The following is a 20,977-nucleotide window of genomic DNA, read 5'->3' as shown; positions in this document are numbered from 1 at the left end:
TCGACTCCGCCCACTTCTTATGTCTCGGTGCCATTCCTACCCAATGAGATCATCATTCTAATAATGTTCGCCCCACTTTTTTCTTCTCGTCATCAATGTGTTTTCTCCTAACAAAACAGGCACACACAAAAGCTTCTTTCTTCTCTCTTGCTTTCTCATTTTTTCGTCTTCATAGTTGTCCAATTTCCAGAAACAGTTCCACACACACAAAGAGATGTCACTACCCCAACGACCGCTACTTCCGGCAAACTCAGGTGAATAATCACTTCTCATTTGTCTTCTAGGTCCACTTTTTCTCTTTTAATGTGGCATACACTTTCCGCCTTCAATATTTTGTTTCTCGGATTGATGGTTTCCTCAGTACGAAAATTGTTGATATCAGTGAAGAGCAGTCATGCTTCTTCTACAACACATAGACGGTTGCGAGTCACTAAAAACATAACTGTAGAAGAGAAGCTTCTTCTATTTCTTTCCTCTTCTACCACCACCCACTCTTTTTGTCACTTGATCAGATCACAATCAGCCAGTGCTTCCTTCTCTCTTTAAACTGTTTTCTTCCCAATCTCTTCTTCTTCTTCATCATTCTCCAACTCAATACAATTGCAGGCATGGATGAGAAAACTACACGGATCGGTGCTCCGTTCCCATTCATGTGTCCGACTGCATCGCCGTCCACAGCCGTCTTCCCACCTCTGCAAATATTCCCGAATATGCAAAATATGCAACAGCAATTTCATTTCTATCAGCTGATGCAGCAGATGGTTCAACACCAGAATCAACAACAGCAACAGAGGTTGAGTGCCGGTGCTTCGCCAGTCAATTCGGATCAAGCGTCGTCAAGAAGTGATACTCCACAAAGTAAGAGTGAGTGATTTGAGATTTGTTAATGACAGTTAATGATCCTGAGGATTCCTACCTCCTAATCTAGTCATCCAACTTGTTCACTTGATGGCCTGTCACTATTTTAAACATCTGCAACCGGAGGTGTACATATCCCATCCCCTTAACCTATCTGTTCCATTTCTATTCAAACGCCAAGGTGGTCATTACAGCGTGTTAATCCCGCAATAGTCTGGGAACCGAGTAGTAGCTCGAATTTCTTGTTTCCCATCGTAAAGCCAGAACAATAGAGCGGGGATTCCGGACGAACGTCTGCTCGCAATAGATACCGTAACCCCAGGGAATGGTGAGACCAATTAGAAAACCTACTTTCCATCGGTATCTACTCATCAGAAAAAAAGTCAAAGTTCTGTTAGTGTCTCCGAAGCGTCTAACTTCCGGTCACGACCCATCGCACACGACCTCGTGTGACTTCTTCTTGTTGGAATCCTCCACCTTCTTCTCTGTTTCGATCTTCCATTATATATTTAGGGTATTAGAGTACACTCTTCTGCGTCCAATGACACCATTTACGAGGTGGGGAGACGCATGCCAATAATGGAACAATACTCGGAGATTCATGTCGGATTTATATGGCTAACAAAACAAGAGAAAAGACAAGAGAGAGCGATTTTAGTACTACGATGGATAAGCACGACTAGTTTCGAATCTCCGGATTTTCTGTCTTCTGTAAGGTGCGAAATGAGACGGGACGGCGTCTGAGATGGAATGCCACGACTTCTCCTTCCTCCTCTTCGTCAGACTCATTTCCATTCGACTGCATCAGATGAATTGATATGGTGGAAGAAGGTAAAGAAAGAAGAAGACCAAGAAGAAGTGTACATAATTTCGTGCAAGTTTCTCATGTCACTCCGTCTTCTCTCCCAGTCACTATTGTTATTTAAATCAACATTCGCATAAGAAGACCGGCCCTCCGTCCTTCTACTTCGTTTTTCCCGTGTGGTGTCTTTCCTCTCCATGACTTACAGTACCTCGTAAATGAAAATGTTGCAGTGTGTGTATCAAGTCGTAAAATTGAACACACGCCAACAGAGAAGTTGAGCGAGGAGTCAGTCGTAATTCAAAGTCATCGCTCGCAGCACCAACTGAACATGATGACAACATTATGATGGAAAGTTACGAGGGGAGAACAGAACAGAAGTTTAGATGTGTGTGTAATGTAACCGTACTCAACACCTTCGGATTTTACATTGTACAGGTGCAAAGTTCGAGGACAGACGCCTACCTCAGATTGGTCATCCACAGTAGTACGCTTTTCCGAAAGAGACAAGATTTTTGAAGGTTTTTTGGAGTGGATTACGCAACGAAAAATTGCGTCGACTCAAATATGAAAGAGACACCGAAATGGCACAAGTATCTGTGTAGCTAGTCGCTAATGTGGGAAGCTAGGAGACTAGTGGGAAACTGACTGGGACAGGTGTGATTTTTATGAAAGTGGATTCGATGGGGGTCCAATGAAAAGATTTTGAACAAAATAGTTGGGATCTGATGATTCATAAAGGTTCATTTCACTTGTTAAGAGATACTGCAATAGGAATTTCGGCAGCATTGAGGAATCATTTTTGGGAAGTTTCGATTAGTTTAAGTCTCGAAACTACCGTAAAACTCTAATAGAACGGCACCTCTATTTCTGAACTTTAAGCTGATTTATCTCGCTTCATGTGAAAGATATCAGAAAATAATCAACTGCCAAAGCATTGATGATAATATGATAAACAAATTTTCAGTTGAAGACTTTTTGATATCTTTTGCAGAAAATGAGGCATATGGCTCAAAGTAGACTGTTTGGGGTGCCGTTCTAGTAGAGTGTTTTTTGATGGTTTGGTTGACTTCGGAAGTGTAGATGGTGAGAGAAGAATATGAACCTGGATCTGTTATTTACATGCAACAATTCGGCAGCTTTGAAAAACATTTTTTTTCCGAAATTTTGAGCTTTTCGAATCTTGAAGAAACTTCATTTTTGTATTCTTTGCTACCCGAGTTTAATCGATCTCACTATCAGCAATGCTTTTCTCATCGCCTGATAAAAGATTTCTGATAGACAAATTTTTTTAGAAACAAGTCCCTATGAACTTGAGCTATTCAAACTATCCCACGTAGTTCATAAAACGGCTACCGTAATCTCACCCGTTCCTTTTATACATCTTCTCTCCTTCCTCCAATTAATCTCGTTTCCCTTCTCCTCAAACCTAGATTCTCAAAGAAATGAAAACGTGTTTGTCTTTTCGACAAATTGTATGTTTTTTTTCACGGGCCGAGAGCCCCAAACAGTTGATATATTATGCGCGAACGAGTCGCTTCTTCTTCTTCCGCTTCTTCTCCATTCACTTTTCCGAAATCTTTACCAATCATCCTCCCATGGGGTTCCTGAAAGGCGGCGACTTCAAAACGAGCCACATTTCAATTAAGAGAGGAAGAAACCGCGAAGAAAAGAGTTTTTGGCATTGTGTGTGTGTCAGAAGTCAAGAAGTTTGTGGTGGTAACAAAAAAGAAGTGTTTTATTAGTGGACTGGGAGGAGAATTCGTTTTGAGCAAATGCTGTTGAAATATGAGTGACTTGAGAGATCCTTCCCAACCTTCTCTGCTTTTTTCCATTTTCTTTGGTTTATTCTCTATTTGTACATGGGGATCTTCGAGACAATTGAATAAGATGTAGATTACCATGGTGTCACCTGCCAGTCGTCTTGATATTATTTTGTATAAACGGAGCCATAAAACCGTTGAGAAAGAGAGCGATGGGACAGGAGAAGCACATCTGGCTTTTGTTGTCTTTCGATTCCATTCATTGTGTTTGGCGGGGAGCTCAGTGAGAAAATAGGAAAACGAAGAAGAAGAAGAAGACGATATCTCATTTGACACATACATAAACATGCTTCTTTGGGGTTGGGTGTGAAGAAAAGCAATTTAGTGGCGATAAACTTTGCAATAAAACCATCTTCTAGCCGGGGAGGGCCCAGTGTGTGTTTGGATGCCTTTCTTTACTGATGATTGACAATGAGAGGAAGAAGAAGAAGACAAACAGGATACGAAGACGTCGAATATTCTGAAAAATGAGAAACCAATATAACCTTCGTTTTCTTCCGTCGCCTGGAATGATCTAGTGTAGAGCCTCAGAGTCATGAGACCTTCGGTGAGGAGGGACAACTCACGCTGGGTTTATGACTTTGGCGGTGCATGTGGTAAAATGAGAAGAGCGGGGGATCGTGGGATCGGGGAAGGAAGAGTTTAATGATAATCTGACACTACTCCAGATGCGAAAGAGTTATGACATGGTAATAGAGATGAGGTTGTTCAAACAAATAGGATAGATGATGGAAAATAGAAAGGTCACACATTCCGAAGTGACCAGACTGATTCGTTCGCACTAGATCCTAATGCGAAGTTCCCAAATCTTGGATTTCCGGGCCGACGCCCAGATTCTCAAGATTACCAATTTGCACAGTTGGAACCGATACTAGTGCGAAGACACCCGCAAAAAATCTCTAGAAACTTTTTTTTTCGAAAAACCCCTCGTAAAATGGTACTAGTTCTTGTGGGTATCGACGTGTTGGGGGTTTACTGTTGTCCTGTATTGGAAACCTTGGGAATCTGAGCGCCACTTTAGACTGCTTTCCGGGAACTGAAATCCCAGATTTGAGAACTTTGGACGCGGAACAAAAAGCGATAGTTCCTAAATTGTTTCATTAATATCTTTCCTAGAGATGGTTCTGAACACTATCAAATACTTATTCTTAACTTGTCCTCCATCCATGAGGCTTATACACTGTAAAATATGTAATAGAAGGGCCACCACACTGCCAACTTTGACCTGATTTATCTCGGTTACTGTAAAAGATATCGAAAATGTGTCAACTGATAAAGTTATTCTGATATTGTAATAAACAAATTATTAGTTGACGAATTTGTTATATCTTCGACAGGTTCCGAGATAAAGTGGCTCAAAGTTAGAGGGCTCATCTATTACAGGTTTTACCTTAAAAACTTCTGAAGCACGTGGTTTTCAGAAGCTTCCGACAGCTACCGAAAACAAAATAAACTTGAAATAGTTCAAACTTCATTGCTATGAAACCATACACTTCTTTAGAACAGATCTTCATAATCTCTTCCGACATAAGTACCATTAATCACAAACATGTCAACTTCAACCGGTCGACTGCCAGAAATTCCATGTATCTTGCTTCCTAGCTCTGTTGGGTACTTTTCAAGTCATCTAGATCTAGGACTCACTCATCTGACACCTTCCTCTCATAATCGGTTCTCATCTCTGCCTAATTGAGTGATCTCAATCTCTAAACCACATCTGCGTTTGTTTCTTTTTGATAAGCATCTGCGGAAGAGTCAACACTCTCTTTCTTCTTCTTCTTCCTACTGTTTATGAGTGTATTGAGTGATAAATGTGAGTGAGTAGTCGCCACCAAACGGATGAAAGGCGGCACCGCCACACAGTTAGGCGTCATGATTAATTGGCGGATGACGGCCCCCAGGACGACGACACCTCCTGTCGACTCATTAATTGGCTCGTTTTGCTTTCTCGCGCTTTGATTCGAATTCGATTCCGGGGGAAATGAGTATTTAGATGGGGTGAAAAAAGAAGATGTAACCGTAAATTAACATAAGTACACATACACCTTGGGAAACCACAAATTACTTCTGAAGTTGCCGACGGAAAGGATCGGGGGGAATATGATTAACTAGCCGGGAAACGAACGAATAAAAGGGTAATAAAATTGTGTTCTAAAGCGGCACATTATTTACCCAACAACAACAAGAGATTAGTATAACAAGGACATGTCTTTACAGAACTAATACTCGATGAGGACGGATGTGCGACATGTTCGGTGTGTACAGAGAAGGTGCCAGAGGCCGAATGGAATACACATATTGATTTGGAGAAAGAGAGGCTTATCACATATATCACATCGTGAGTTTTATTCTCCAAAAGAAATACGATAGATTCAAGAAAAAGAATTTCAGAACAAAGGAAAAGCGCGAAAGAGAAAACACACCAGATCAGTTTGATCAGAAAAGAAAGAGAGAGCTGGAATTGCAGAGGATCAGAAATAATCAGAATAAGAGACAGACATGTAAGTTTTGGAAATCTACCGTAAAACCTGTAATATAATGGCCCCCACACTGCCAATTTTGAGCTAATTTTTCTTGCAAGGTATCAAAATTTCTGTCAAGTGATAAAGCGTTTTTGATATTATGACAAACAATTTATCAGTTGACCACTTTTCCATATCATTGACAGGAACCTAGATCGTTTCTTTGAGATAAATCGAGATAAATTTGCTCAACGTTTGAAGTTAGAATGCCCTTCTATTGCAGGTTTTACGGTATTCCAAGACCTGAGAAAAGCAGAAAACTTCAGTACCACTGACAAAAGTTAAGAACAAACAACTCTAAATTGGTCAAAATAAAGGAATCCGGTGTTTAGATTTTCAATTTCTCCGATTGATGCCTGTCGCTAAGTTGAAAAATTGAAAGTAGTTCCAGAATTCTAAACTACATCATCCAATACATAATTTTCATTTTCCGAATATCCTTCCCGTCCAAAAAAAAAACCAAAAACACATTTTTGATTTCAGTAAAACGAGGACTGGCCCGTGACTGCTTGACCCCATTCAGTCGGCAATCAAATGATGAGACAGGCTCAAGTGAATCTCCAGACATGAAGAAAGATGATGAATTCTTTATGAAGTGTTCCACGTGTCATGTAAGTTCCTTCTTTCAGAACCCCTAAACAAAAAGATTAATTTCAGCAACCATGTGCCTATGCCATAGTAATGTCCTCATTCGACCGTCCAAAGTGCCAAATTTGTTTTGATCTTGTCCGAGCTTCCGTTCTCACCTCAGCGGTATGTTTCAATCTTTTTTTTGGGTCGACAGGTGGCCACTGAAGACGGTGTCGGCACGTCATCAAAGCGGTATTCGTGCTAATGAGGTTGTGTAATATAAAGAGGGTTACAGTAAGAGGGAATGATGAAGAGGGCTTGGCACTTGTGATGACACCGTCTAGAGAAAACGATGTTTGAATTTTTGAACGGAAGAGAACACATTGTACATTTTTCAGGGAAGTCCAGAATCGTCGATGATGAAGGAGGAGCCGGAACATGACAGTTCGCCACCAGTTTGCAAGAAAATGAAGATTGAGGATTTAATTGATACCAGTGCCTAATCAGTTGCCATAGTTTTATCTCTTACATTTCATTCAGGGTACACTTCTACACAGCTTTTTCCTTCCACTCTCTCTCTCTTCTTAAAATTCTATTTTCATCAAATTCTTCGGTACTTTTTTCTCGAGACCTTGTATTTACTATAACTAGTCTTTTCTTTTGTGCATTGGCTTCTGTAGGTTTGTTCTTTTTTGCTGTACCACTGAAAAACTGACTCTCTTCTTACTTCTCCGTCTCCGTGTGAATTATTGTTCTTCTTTATATTGTATCCATATGATTTTTAAAAATAAATAAAAATATAGATGAGAGAACATTCTAATACACCATTCTAATAATAAACTACAGCATCAAGAATGTAGTTTTTGATAACTAAGGTCTTATGATTTAGAAAACAGTTATTATCCTTGTCTGAGAAAAAAAAGGTTGAGACGCAGAGAAAAAGTGTCTGTGTCTTCACCTTATGTGTGCTATTTAGGCTCTCCGCTTCGATATCGCTACCGTATTCAGACTGCACAAAATACTCTCTAACCTTTTTTTCTCAGACAAGCATAATACATCGGAGTTTTTCATGGTTCAGTCAACTTTTTTTTTTCACTTCACTTCATTAGCTTTTTTTATTAGATGTGCAGTAAGCACTCCAATGTAAAGTCCACTGTGAGCCAATTTACCTCGATTCCTGCAAGGAATATTAGTTACCGAGAAACATGTATTAGAAGGTTCCCTTTCAAAATATGTTGTTTGAAATCAATCATTTCAGCACGTTTACAGTGAAAAATATCCAAAACAGAATATCCAAAACCTCCCAGAAATTTGTTTAAAATCTGGTTTTTCCCAAAAAACTTCCTCGATTCCGATGTAATTTATAGTTTTATATGAATTTCGAGTGGCCAAAGGTCCTCCAACGACAACTACCGTAACCTAAAAATATTCTTATTCTCGGAATCAATTTTTCCATTTTTGTGCAATTTCAGTCAATTTTTTCACTATCAAAAAACTTTTTCCGACTTTTTAAATTTAGGGGAAAACAACAAAAACTCGACGAAAAGAAGTTAAAAACGAGAAAATAAATCTGGAAAATAACCTATTTTTAGGTTACGATAGTTGTCATTGTGGGAACTTTGGCCACGGCCACTGGCGTTTTTCCAGCGTTCCAGAATAATTTTTATACTATGATGATTGTTTTGTTAGACAACCTCTTCTTGATATTTTTCACAAGAACCGATAGAGCGGTTACAGTATCCCCGAAAATATAAGAAGGTTAATAGATGCGCAAGATCCCGATTTTGTACAATTGAAGTAGCTTTAGAAGACAGAAAAAAAGTAATCACGAATTATCAAACACAAATCCGGTGCTTTTATAACAAAAACAGATCAACATTAAAGTAAAACCATCAAGTTTGAGCTAACTTATCTCGTTTCCTGTGAAAGATATCAAAAATGTGTCAACTGACAAAACACTTCTAAAATTATGATAAGCAATTTAAAAGTTAACAACTTTTTTATATCTCTGATAAGAATCGAAATAAGTTGTCTTAAATAGAAAAGTCAAGGAGCTATCATAGGTTTTGCAGTAAAACAAAGGGTTAACAGAACTTACTTCATCGTTGGGAAGAAACTCCTTAAAAGAAAACTGCTACCCATAGCTATTTGTGTCACTCATACACTTCCTAGATGTGGGAGTAAATGCTCAGGAAGTGTTTTCCAGAATAAGTGAGCCTTTTGAGTGGAAGAGAGGAGCAATGTGGTCCCTTCAATTTGGACTAACATCTCGATTCCCTAGAATTAAACTTGTTTTTTGTAAACCGTTTACCCCTGATTTTCTGCTGAATATTGACGCACTCGTGTCATATATTTCGGTTTACTCTGGAATGTAAGAACCTTATGCTAATCAGTCTAGTTCAACAATTGTTGACTGTGTATCTATTTTATGTTGTTACCTATCAATGATAGCAACTATTTTACCGTAAAACCTGTATTAGAAGGGCCGGCCCTTCTATTGTTCCAAGGTACCTCCTCAGGGCCCTTCTATTGCAGGGGCCCTTCTATTTTTCCGGCCAGTTTTTTCCGAAATTTTGCATCGAAACATTTGACGAAGTTTCGTTCAAAATTCATATAAATCTGCCAATTTCACCGAAATTTAGCAAGATTTTCATTGAAAAATGCAGTTACAACAAATTTCTATTAAATTATGGAGTTCCAGGAATTTTTTTCTGAAAAAGTGCTGAAATTTTCTAATTTCAAAACACTTTTTGAACGTGGTCATTTTTCCCAAAGGGCCCTTCTATTACGGGGGTCCTTCTATTACAAGGGGACCTTCTATAACGGGGGTCCTTCTATTACAGCCCTTCTATTTTTCCAAGCCCCTCTAGGAGGGCCCTTCTATTAGAGGGGCCTTTCTATTACAGGGGCCCTTCTAATACAGGTGTTACAGTAAATGTATTTTTTCTATTTTTTTAGATTAGATTAGATCCAATAGGAAGATAGGGAAAGTAGTACACAAGTCAAAAAAAGTGACTGACATTACACACATCTCACAATATTGCAATTTTTGTGTTCTACGATTACTTATCAGTAGTTTTTCATCATCGTAATGTTTGGCCGATTACGATAGAGGTCACTAACGACCGTCCGATTCGGTTACCTTTCAAATTTGGTATTTTTTGTTACGATGCTATTAGAAATTTCAATCATCTTTTTCAAAGTTTTGAGTGAATTTCTATATCTTAAAAAATTAAAATTCCAGCGCTACATGTCTTCTAAACCTTTTGGATATGTTTATGATGAACGGATGCTTGGGCATGAGTGTAAGTATGATTCTACGATGGCGGAATGTCCAAAGAGAATGAAATTGATCTATGAACGAATTAAGGATGATACACTTCTCGAAAAAGCATTAAAAGTGGGTCTTAATGATCTTCAGAAATTTCAGAAGCTTTAAATTTTTTAGATTGAGGCACGTGAAGCGGATGACTCTGAAATCCGTCTCAACCATCCTCAGGAGCTGATTGACGAAATTATTAGCTTGAATACAACAGAAAAGTGTGAAGAGTATTGTAAAGATAAGGAGATCCTGTGGACTTGTGAAAACACAAATGAAGCCGCTCGTGTAGCCATTGGAGGTTCTATTGAACTCGTCAAAGCTGCTGTTGAAAACAAAATCCACAATGGATTTGCTATTGTTCGTCCACCAGGGCATCACTCCTATGGAAATGTTCCTCAGGGTTACTGTATTTTCAACAATGTCGCTATTGCTGCAAAGTATGCAATCGAGAAATTGGATGTTAAGAAAGTGGCAATTGTGGATTTTGATTACCATGCTGGAAACGGTACATTTCAATCTGTTAAAGATGAACCGAGGATTCATTTCACATCTTTCCATGGTCATCATTATGGATCGTTTTGGCCGTTTAGTAGAGAATATGATTATGCAACCAATAATCGTAAATCTATAAATTTCTATTGTATTAAATTTCTAGAGTTTTTCAGCGAACACTTTATTTGTTCCACTGAATGGAACACTGAACTCTGAAGGAGACTTTGTATCGGTATTCCATCATGTTGTTCTGCCAATGCTGAGACAGTTTGAACCAGAATTGATTCTTATCTCAGCTGGTTTCGATTCGGGATACTATGATATCATGATGGAGTTTGGACAAGGAGTCAAGGCTCATGGGTTCGAATTCATTTTTCAAATCAACTTCGAGCTTTTTCAACTTTTTAGGTACGGTCACATGGCTCGTCTGTGCAATGAAATCTGCCCTGGAAAAACTATTGCTATCTTGGAAGGAGGCTACCATCCATACAACTACACGGAAAGTGCATCAATGATGGTTCGAGGCCTTCTGAATCATCCTCTTCCTAAGCTTACAATTCCTGCGCGTATATCAGGATCACTGCTAGAAACAATGTGGAATATTGTGAATCATCATTCAAAATGGTATCCGAAATTGGGAGAGCGACTGAAAATGATGGGAAATCAACAGAAGAATTTAGGGTTGGCACCATTCGTATTCAATCAAACTCTGTTTTTGGGAGCTAGTGAGTCGCTTTATAAATTTACTATAACAGTTCTGAAGTTCAGAAATGAGGAAAATGTATGACGATGTGAAGAAGAATCGAATTGTTCGAACAAGGGAATGGTTTCCTGAAATGACTCCTGAACAAGTTGCGATATGCAAACAAAAAATTGACGACTACAAAAAGGAATACGTGTTCGACTCGAAGCATCCTGATCCTTCTGAAGAGCAGTTGATTTCTCAGTGTGTATGGGACGAGGCTGCTCGATCGGATGCGTTCATCCAAGCAACTCCATTCGCCACGTTTTTGATCCAGGAATTCAATGATTTTGTCGCTGGTAAACGAGAGAATATGATGATTTGCGATCGAGAACTATACACTGAAGCAGTTGAAAAGGGTGTTCTTAGCTTCCATGAACCAATCATTACTACATTCAATGAATAATATGTTTTTTTCTTTGATAAAGTGTTCATATTCTTTGGAGCTTTGCTGATTTTCATTGAATACATTGAAATAAATAATGTAAGATTACTTATATGTTCTTTCATTTATAACAAAATTATGCATACTGCACGCTCTCAGACAGAAGAATGACATGAATTACAAAAGAAAAGTTACACGCTTTTCGTTGATTCTTTTATTGAAGGGGCTCTTCTAATACAGGTTTTACGGTAAATGTTTCTCTGATAGAGGAAACATTGCTGTGAAAAAGTATTTTTGAATTGCCTCGTTTTGCGCTCTCTGGGGTCTCTCATTTTCTCATGGTCTCTGATTAAAGGCACACACTCGTGATTAGCCAGCTGGTCTCATCGCGACGACATTTTCTTTGCTGCGAAATACGAGGCTGTGTACGGGCGGACAGCAGGCGTTTTCCACAGAAAATCGATCTTTTTGCTCAATTTTTCAATGATTCGTTTTTTTACAATTAGGGAACATTCTTCTGAAAAAATCGATAGTTATGGCTGTGGTAAGCCAATTATTATCTTATCGGAATGCATGCCAAGAGCATTCATAAATTTATCTCTCAGTTTAACCCAATTCGGAGCGTCTTAAACCTATTTTTTGCAGGTTTTGACGGACATCTAATCATCAACTCAAACGATCGGGTATGGATGAAGTTAAAAAGTATGGTAAAACTCTCGAGGAGATTGAAGGAGAATTAATGTTCGGTAAGATTTCATTCATGTTGTTCTTGTTTCATTGCATATTTTCAGACGATTTCCCCGAGTCCCTAGCAGATAGCGATGAAGAACACAACATTTTTGACGATGAGTTCGATGCCGCCAACGATGAAACATTCGGAGGAGGGCTTGACAACATTGGCGAAAACGCAGAGTTAGAAAACTATGCAACGCAGGCAAGTAAATTGTTTAGTGCGAGCATATCATTCTTTATTTTTTCAGACTGCTCGTCTCCGACTCGACGATCCAGTATGGCATCATCCATCATCATCAGATCAAGTTGCACCAGATGCATCTGCAATCCCTTTTCCCACCTTTGGAAATGGGGACAGCAGCGACACGTTCAAATCAAGCTTTGAAGCTGAATCTCCATTCTTGGTTTGTTTTTGCTTGTTAAAGAAGATTGAATGATTTTGTTTAAGAAGAAATCAATCTGGGGAAACGGAGCAGACAGTTCTTTTAACATTTGGGGATCTGATTTTGGTATTGCGGCAGTACCTCCTTCGTCGAGTTTCGATCTAGACTATAACTCTATAGCTCCAAACGAAGCTCAACAAGTTTCACCATTGGTTCAGCAAAAACCGTCATCGCAAATACCATCTATGCCCAGTTCTGCATTAACGGTAACGTGTTTGTTGTATCATGAATTTCTCAATCTGATAAGTTTTAAGCTGGAAGATTTTGAGCGTATGCAGTTAGGCGATTCTACTGATACATTGACAGCCGCCCTCAATGATTTACAACTTGGAAGCACCAATGCACAATCAAAAATTGAACAGGCACCAACTACTCTACAGTCGGCACCGGGAGAACCATTGAAGGCTCAGACGCTACCAAAATTGCCGGTTTCGGCACTATCATTAGAAGAACTTGAACAGAAAATAATTCGGGAGTCTCAGACCGTGAATGTCGCCAATACTCAGCAAACACCTCAGGGAAGTAACAGATTTGCTCACCCTCCACCAGGATTCACTGCGAATATGAAAAATGCTCAACATCCTGCAATGGGACCTCCAATGGGTATGCCAGGGATGCAAATGCCTCCACCTCCAATGGGATACCAACAGATGGGAGCAATTATGCAAGAGTTGCCGCGGCTTCCACCATTGAACCCGCAATACCTCCCACTTGTCCCTATTTGGCTCGGCGCTATCGTTAACAATATGCAACTACCGATGGGTGTTCCACCGATTCCACCGTTTCTGTACCAGCTGTTAAATCATTATCGCGTATGTTGGTAGCTGTTCTCCATTTAAAAATATTGTTTTTACAGAATCCATCACTTGTCCATGCTATGATCGTCCACTCTTCTATTCCGCCAAACTCGAGACCAAATGGTCCTCAGTTTAGTGGTCCACAAGTTGGTCCTCACAGTCCGGGAGCCCGAGGACAGCAACGTAGAAATTCGGGAATGCCATCAACTCGAACCATATACGACTTAGCTCTCGATTCTTTCGCTGGCTATATGTCTTTTAAAGAACGAGAATGGCTCATCAGAATTCAATTCGTGCAGTGCAAAGGCTCCGGTGATCCATGCATCGATGATTACTATTATGTGGTACTCGAAGCAAATGTTTCGGTTTTATAATTTTGTTGTTTTTCAGAGATGGCGCGAAAGTCAAATCGCGAATGGCTGGACAGCTCACCCCAAACCAGAATCAAAGCAACCTTTACCGGCATCTTCTGAATCACGCAAAGATTATCTCGAAAGAATCAGACGCATGAACTATCGAGAAATGCAAAAAGAACGGCTACGAGACCGAGAGAAGGAGCGCCAGAGAGAAAGGCAAGAAAGAATCGACCGCGGAGAAGAAAGAAAACCTCGCCAAACTCTTACTGATAAGTTTGCTACCAGCTTAGGATTACCATCCAAATCGTCTACTCACAACCCACGACATGTTTTGGATATGAAAGCTCAAGTTGATAGCGTAGATAATCAAGCCAAGAAATTATCAGATGAAGAAAGAAAAAATGCCGTGCAGAAGAAGCTTCGAACGATGCTTTTGCGTTTGGAAGGTGCCCTCGTGCTTCTAATGGAAGCTGAAGAATTGCGCAGAACCAGTTCTTCGGATAAGTCACAATTCAAAGATCTAACCAGGTATTCGAAATTGATTGAGCTAACATCGATGAAATTTTTTTTTCAGCGAGGAGAAAGAACAAGAAGTTGAAAAACGTACGTCACTGATCATCGATGAGTTTATGGGCGACGATTTGCCTAAGCTGATGCAGATGTCAAAGGGAAGAGCTGTATTAACTAGAACGCTCAAAGTCGTCGGTCCACGAGATCAGGCCAGAATCATACTGTCTCTAATGATAGCGGCAGGACTCGTTAGCAAAAAGATGTACGGAGAGATAGTTCTTGACATCTTGCCAGTTGTTCACCAGAAAGTTTCAAATCTACACCCTGATCAGTTCAAGTATCTTGTCGGTGCTTTGAACTTGGACAACATTAAGAGACAGCTCATGGATAGTAATATGGTTAGTATTTATGAACTAAAAGAAATGAGGGGGGGGGGGGTTTTTTTAAATATTTGAATTAAAAATACAAAGCCTTATAGTAGTTTTTCGCTTTCGAATTATTCAAGTCTCAAGATCTTTAACTGAAATTTTTCTTTCAGTTCGTTCGCGATGTGATGCTGACTCTCTACCTCGTCAGTGTGAAGAACAACCAGAATCTCCTGGAATGGTCCAAACAAACAAAGTTCTCGAGCCTGAAAATGCCGTCAAGTGCGCCGTTAGGCTTCTGGAGGAAAGCGTTGAGCGCAGTCACTGACGCCGAGATTACAGAATTCGCTGAAGATATCAAATACTCGGGAGTTGTTGATTGCCACGAAGTCGCCAAACTTATCGAGCAATCTTTATAATTTATTAATTGTTAACTTCAAAACTATTAAGAGAGATGACCTTATTTTGCCGTATTTCCTCTCATAACTAGCAATTGTGTTTCAGGCATTTTTCCAAAATTTGAACTCATTCCTATGATCCCATGCGGCCTTTTACAACCATTCCGTCTGTTAGTATCACAAAATCATTCTTGTTTGTGAGGCTTGTTATAGGTTCTTGTCACATAACTTATCCCAAGCTTGATATTTGATATCGTTTTATTTTGCGTAATATTTGTGACTCATACTCACCCCTAATATACAATTTTGCTCTTAGCCCATCTACTTATATTGTACTCCCTTCACATTTGATAATTTTCCAAGAAGAAGCTTTCATGAATTTACTATATCTTACTTTGTCATCTTTCCTTCTGTTGATCTCGGTTCTATCCCGAGTTGTTATACTTGATTGACTGATATTTTTCCGAATGCTTGATTTCTAAACTGTTGTTGCAGATGGCTGATACTGTCCGTGGAATCTGGCAATCCATTGTCCAAACCAAGAGACTCTACTTGAACCCACATGAGCAATTCGGAAGAGCCAACATCTGTCGCGCCGCTCTCGTCAGCTACGTTGGAATGTACTTCTTGTTCAAGTGGAACCAGAACAGAAAGGTACTGCTGAATACCTTTTTTGTAAACAACTACTAATTTTCAGGCCGAAATTGCCCGTGCCGAGAGAAAAGCTGCCAAAGCCATCGCTGCTCCCGCTCACTAATTCAGTCGGATGTTTCTAGATTTGGTTTTATTTTTTCTTCGGACAATAGTTTTGTCCAGAATGTCGGTTTATGTAATGCTATTTCCCTTTCAATAAACGAATCAGTAAACTCGACTTTTCTTCTAGTTAAATACCCGCAAGGGATGTGCATAAAAGTTTACAGAACACGAGTTCGTAAAATTCGCGAAAAATCAGGTCCAAATAAATCGAAAACAATTTTTTTTGTAAAAATTGGAAAGAATCCAAAATCGTAGACTCTAATAATGCCTTTGTTAATACGAAAAGTCTGCAGAGCATGACCCAAATTTTTTCTAACAGGAATAGAAAGTACAAAAAAAGAGCAGTTAAAAATATATATAAAAGAGGAGAAAGTATGAAATATTAGGAAATACTCAATTGCTAGATAAGCTCATTTGCTAGAAGTTCCCCATTTTCAGAGTGTCGTTTGCTAGAATTTGTCGTGATTATACTTCAAGGGAACTTCAAAAGATGGTTCATTGTCTCCAGAGGAAAATGCCTGGGGAGCTGATGAATTCGTAAACCATGAAAAAAGTTTTTAAAAGCCAAAACTTTTAAAGCGAATTTGGTCCGTCCGTCAGGTTCGTCTGTCAGGCTCGTCTGTCAGGTCCGTCAGTCAAGTCCCTTCGTCATTTTTGGAAATTCCCAATAGATGTTTCACATTTTTAAATTCAAAGTACATCAAATCAGGTAACCCGACATAGAAGGCCCCCACACTGTCAACTTGAACCCAATTTAACTCCGTTCATAAGTATGATATCAATAAGTGGTTAATTAACAAAATTATTCTCACAATATCAAAAATTTTTTTGCAAAACCATCTTTTCAGTCGAAAACTATTCAATTTATTTGACAAAATCCGAGATAAATTGTTTGAAAGTTGCTAGTAAAATGTTGCTTCTATCTTTACTATTAACAATCACCAAATTCTGTGTGTGTGTCCGGTGTTCCCGTGTCAGAGATGCACTGTCAGAGTGGTCCGTCCATCTATGTGTTCTTCGTAAAAGTGACCTCCAAAAGTGTTGTCCATGACAGGCTATGAGGCAAGCCTGCCCTCCGACCTATTGCGTCGTCTTTACCTCAACCCAAAAAGTCGATAGAGAATCGAGCCCGTTTTCAATATCTGCACCTCAATTTCTTCGACATTCAAGAAGTTCGGAATATTTTGAGCCCAACTGATTTGTGAGTTTATTTGTGTTTAATTTCCTTATTTTTCTCTGAAAATACTATGCTGATATGAAATACATGTCATCTGGTTTCACACCAACACAACTCTCTCACCGACTCTCTCACGAGAGTCAGAACTTCTATCTAAAGGGAGAGAGCAGCCTTTCCTTCCTGACTAAATGAAGACAATCTAATGTGATCAAATTTCTATTCATGCGAACAAATACATGGTGGCGCATAATTTATTTCTTTGCCTGTTTGCACGATTTATGAAAAAGCTCAAAAATTAAATATAGGTTTTGGTTTTTCAGTATCATCTATTCTGTCACCGCTATAAACAGAATACTACACATGTTCTGGTATATGATATTCTGTGCATCAGCTGTCAACGTCACCATTAACTTCACGGACCTTTGTTTGTTTGGCTGCCTATTGTATGAATATTATAAGTTTCCGTCTCGCCAAGGATCGCTTTCTGATCAATCCCAAACTGATGATGATGATAAATTACTGATGATGAATCAGGCCCGTTTCCGCTTTCTTTCTCTAAATTACGTCGCTATTCGAGAAGTTCTCAATAGTTTAAACCCAATTGATTAGTGAGTATGCTTTGTTTTCAGTTTCTTGATGTTTATTGTCAAACAATACTAGTTGAAATGTATTTCGTTTTTTAAACAGTTGCTAGAAGATCGAAATTTTCTTTTTTTTAGTATCAACTTTTTTGAAAAATGGAAGTCGAGTAGTCATAACTGCAGAAAATCCCATTCCATTAGAAAAAACACAAATTGACGCTGTCTGTCCATCTTTCCGTGTGATCTCAAAGCTTCCTTCCACAGCAGTATAGCAGCAGACACTGGAAACGAATAAACTTTAATTTTAAAAAATTTTCGTTAACCTGTACGGTAATAATGTCGTTCCATTCGATATAGCAAAGAAAAACTCACGGTTCAGGTACTGTTGGTCCCATTTCGTATGGTATATCTCTCAGACCAATCGCAATGAACTCTTCTGGATTCGTTAGATTTACTTCGTAGTGTTCCAAATTGTTATGAGATTTCATTCGCATCCAACTTTTAAAGAAAAAGTTCATATCTTGATTAGTCAGATATGTGTCAAGTAATGAAAATTTACTCATTCTTAAGCTCATCAAATAACGAATAATTTAAGATCGAAATTTTCTTAGATAGAAAAAGGAAGACGGAACTCGGACGATCAAGACATGGCCAGACGAGTCGCGGGAATATCTTACCAAATACTCTGAAAATCCTTTGGATGCTATGAAGGAATTTTATATGCATGCCAGAAGCTCGATGCATATTGACATTGATTGTCTAGTGTTTTACATGGACGACTTCGGAGAACAGTTTTGGGAAGTTGTGTATTGGTTGAATTCAACTTTCCGGGAAATTCCCACTGTACGTATTTATGGAAACAACCAACATGAACAAAAGCTTCAATACGTGTTGGATAATGTGAAGTACAAAGATAGATTGAAAATCTTCGTGGAGACAATTGAACAGCGTCCACTGGAGTTCGGTTATGGACCATGGATAACATTGAACTATTTGATGAGCTTAAGAATGAGTAAATTTTCATTACTTGACACATATCTGACTAATCAAGATATGAACTTTTTCTTTAAAAGTTGGATGCGAATGAAATCTCATAACAATTTGGAACACTTCGAAGTACAGTGGCGAACGTTAGTGAGTGTCACTCTATACTTTTGTTTATAACTTTGCTCAAACTTATCCGATCATTGAAAACTTTTTTGTTAAATGTAGCTGGGTTTTCAACAAAACGTTGTATAAATTTTTTTAAAACTCAATCAATTTTTGTGTCTTCTGGATCTTCACAGACGTGACGATGACTCCGGAAGAAAAAAAAATTCCGTCAGAATTTTTTTTTGGCTCTGTGATGAAAAATGTTGGATGTAGATCAAATAATTACAAAAAAAATTTGAAGCGGTTTGGAACACTTGCTCTTGAGATGTGCTCACTGGAGCATAAAAGGTATGAATCTGGAGTTTGGCTATAACTCGGCACAAAATAATCCAAAATTAATCCAATTTTGAGAGAATGTGTGTTTTTAATTGCTTCACATTATACATACAAAAATTTGTATTTTGGGAACAAAAATACATATCTTGTCTTCGGTACATAAAAATGGAAAAATAATGAAAATTTTTTGTTTCCAAAATACAAAGTTTTGTATTTACATCGTAAAGCAAAATATAAGACACACATTCTCTCAAAATTTGGACAAATTTGGATTATTTTGAGCCGAGTTATAGCCAAACTCTTGAACCATACTTTTTATGCTCCAGTGAGCACATCTGAAGAGCAAGTGTTCCAAACCGCTTCAAAATTGATCGAGTTTCAAAAAACTTATGCAACGTTTTGTTGGAAAACCAGCTACATTGAACAAAAAAGTTTTCAATGATTGGACAAGTTTGAGCAAAATTATGAACAAAGTTATGAACAAAAGTATAGAGTGACACTCACTAACGTTTGCCACTGTAAATCTAACTATCATAATAGAGAAGATTTCATTGAGGTTGGTCTGATAGTGAGAGATATACCATACGAAATGGGACCAAAATACCTGAACCGTGAGTTTTTCTTTTGTATATCGAATGGAACAAAATTTTTGCCGTACAGGCTAACGAGTACAGCAATTCTAAAAAGTCAAGGTATCGCGGAAAGAAACCTCAATTAGAGAGTGAGACAAAACATACTCTTTTCAGGTTTCCAACCGCGAGGTCGTGAAAAATCGGAACCCGGTATAACAAATCGAGATCATTGCATTCTAAAAAAATTTAGAAATTTGAAAATGTATTCGTTTCCAGTGTCTGGTGTGGAAGGAAGCTTTGAGATCACACGGAAAGATGGACTGACAGTGTCAATTTGTGTTTTTTCATCCGGAATGTACTATTATGATGTAAAATCCGAAATGTACTATTATGATGTAAAATAATGTTGTTTCTTTTTCAAGCACTGATCTCTCTTCATGGTTCATTCGGATTTCGACATAGCAGATGTTTTGAGAGTCTCTGCATCACTTTTTCCCTCAAGTCATTATATCATATGCGTCAAAACCGTTGAAGTGATATTTTCAACCCCCAAATTTTTGACCTAATAGTTCAAAACAACAGAAATCACTGTATACTTTTTTTGTAATGATTCTTAATTTTTTTTTCTGGCTACTCTTATAAACTGTTTGGATAGTACAGGTGTTGAATTATAAGGAAAAACGGCCTGGAACAATAGTTTTTGAGAAAATCAGGTCAAGGAGACACATTATTATTCAAGTCAAGAGCCACGGCTTATCCACGTGATCAATCAAAAAAGTTAAACTGGAAGAAAATTAAGTGTCAACACTTGGATGATTATTTTCTAGTTACTTATACAGTTACCTCAAAGTTCAACATGATTCCAGTTAAGGTAAATATGAATAGGGAACCAGACTTAGATAGTATGAGCTTTTGGAACAAAACCTATTCCTTTAGGAATCCTGAAACTAATGGCTCTTTATGATTTAACGGGGGTTTAAACAATTAACGGGGGTTTAAAAAATTAACGGGGGTTTTGAATATTTGAAGGGGTTTTGGGAATTAACGGGGGTTTAAATATTAAACGGGGGTTTTCAGAAGGTGTCAGAGTCATGGTTGGGAAAGTCCCCAAAATGTTCCAAAATACTACAGTTTCTTGTTTTTTGCTCATTTCAGTTGAATTATTCTTTTCTGAAATCATTTTTTTTGTTTTTTCTTTTTTCATTTCTAAAGTTTTATGGCACTGTTCTAGAACCGCGGAACGAATGAAAATCACATAAAAAATGGGTAGAAAAATTTTGACACTAGGAAACCTTCGTAGATTATAGGCTTAGGCTGAAACGCCATATTTTCTTCATCTAAGTCAT

General features: G+C 38.4%; 4 protein-coding genes across 4 annotated transcripts; all 4 read left to right on the top strand.

Annotated features, from left to right (window-relative positions):
• Nucleotides 1–608: 608 nt before the first annotated feature.
• Nucleotides 609–11,525, top strand: CBG03124 (the record flags this gene model as incomplete). Its single annotated transcript, XM_002631260.1, has 10 exons — nucleotides 609–864; nucleotides 5,701–5,821; nucleotides 5,875–5,984; nucleotides 6,489–6,616; nucleotides 6,663–6,789; nucleotides 9,755–9,975; nucleotides 10,024–10,516; nucleotides 10,563–10,749; nucleotides 10,798–11,114; nucleotides 11,158–11,525. Coding segments are annotated over 10 exons (2,328 nt in total), but the record flags the coding sequence as incomplete, so codon positions are not given.
• A 676-nt stretch (nucleotides 11,526–12,201) lies between these two features.
• Nucleotides 12,202–15,138, top strand: Cbr-patr-1 (the record flags this gene model as incomplete). Its single annotated transcript, XM_045242266.1, has 7 exons — nucleotides 12,202–12,428; nucleotides 12,451–12,652; nucleotides 12,697–13,503; nucleotides 13,548–13,832; nucleotides 13,879–14,372; nucleotides 14,419–14,752; nucleotides 14,893–15,138. The coding sequence occupies 7 exons, from the start codon at nucleotides 12,202–12,204 to the stop codon at nucleotides 15,136–15,138; spliced, it is 2,595 nt and encodes an 864-aa protein (XP_045092117.1).
• A 474-nt stretch (nucleotides 15,139–15,612) lies between these two features.
• Nucleotides 15,613–15,874, top strand: CBG03126 (the record flags this gene model as incomplete). Its single annotated transcript, XM_002631262.1, has 2 exons — nucleotides 15,613–15,771; nucleotides 15,815–15,874. 2 exons carry the CDS (start codon nucleotides 15,613–15,615, stop codon nucleotides 15,872–15,874), a joined length of 219 nt encoding a protein of 72 aa, XP_002631308.1.
• Nucleotides 15,875–18,336: 2,462 nt separating this feature from the next.
• On the top strand, nucleotides 18,337–20,035 carry CBG25558 (the record flags this gene model as incomplete). The annotated part of the gene is made up of 2 exons (XM_045242265.1): nucleotides 18,337–18,703; nucleotides 19,908–20,035. 2 exons carry the CDS (start codon nucleotides 18,337–18,339, stop codon nucleotides 20,033–20,035), a joined length of 495 nt encoding a protein of 164 aa, XP_045098097.1.
• Nucleotides 20,036–20,977: the final 942 nt, after the last annotated feature.

This window comes from Caenorhabditis briggsae (genome assembly GCF_000004555.2).
Source record: "Caenorhabditis briggsae complete genome, chrII, whole genome shotgun sequence".
Lineage (NCBI taxonomy): Eukaryota > Metazoa > Nematoda > Chromadorea > Rhabditida > Rhabditidae > Caenorhabditis > Caenorhabditis briggsae.
This window is presented reverse-complemented; position numbering and strand designations above follow the sequence as displayed.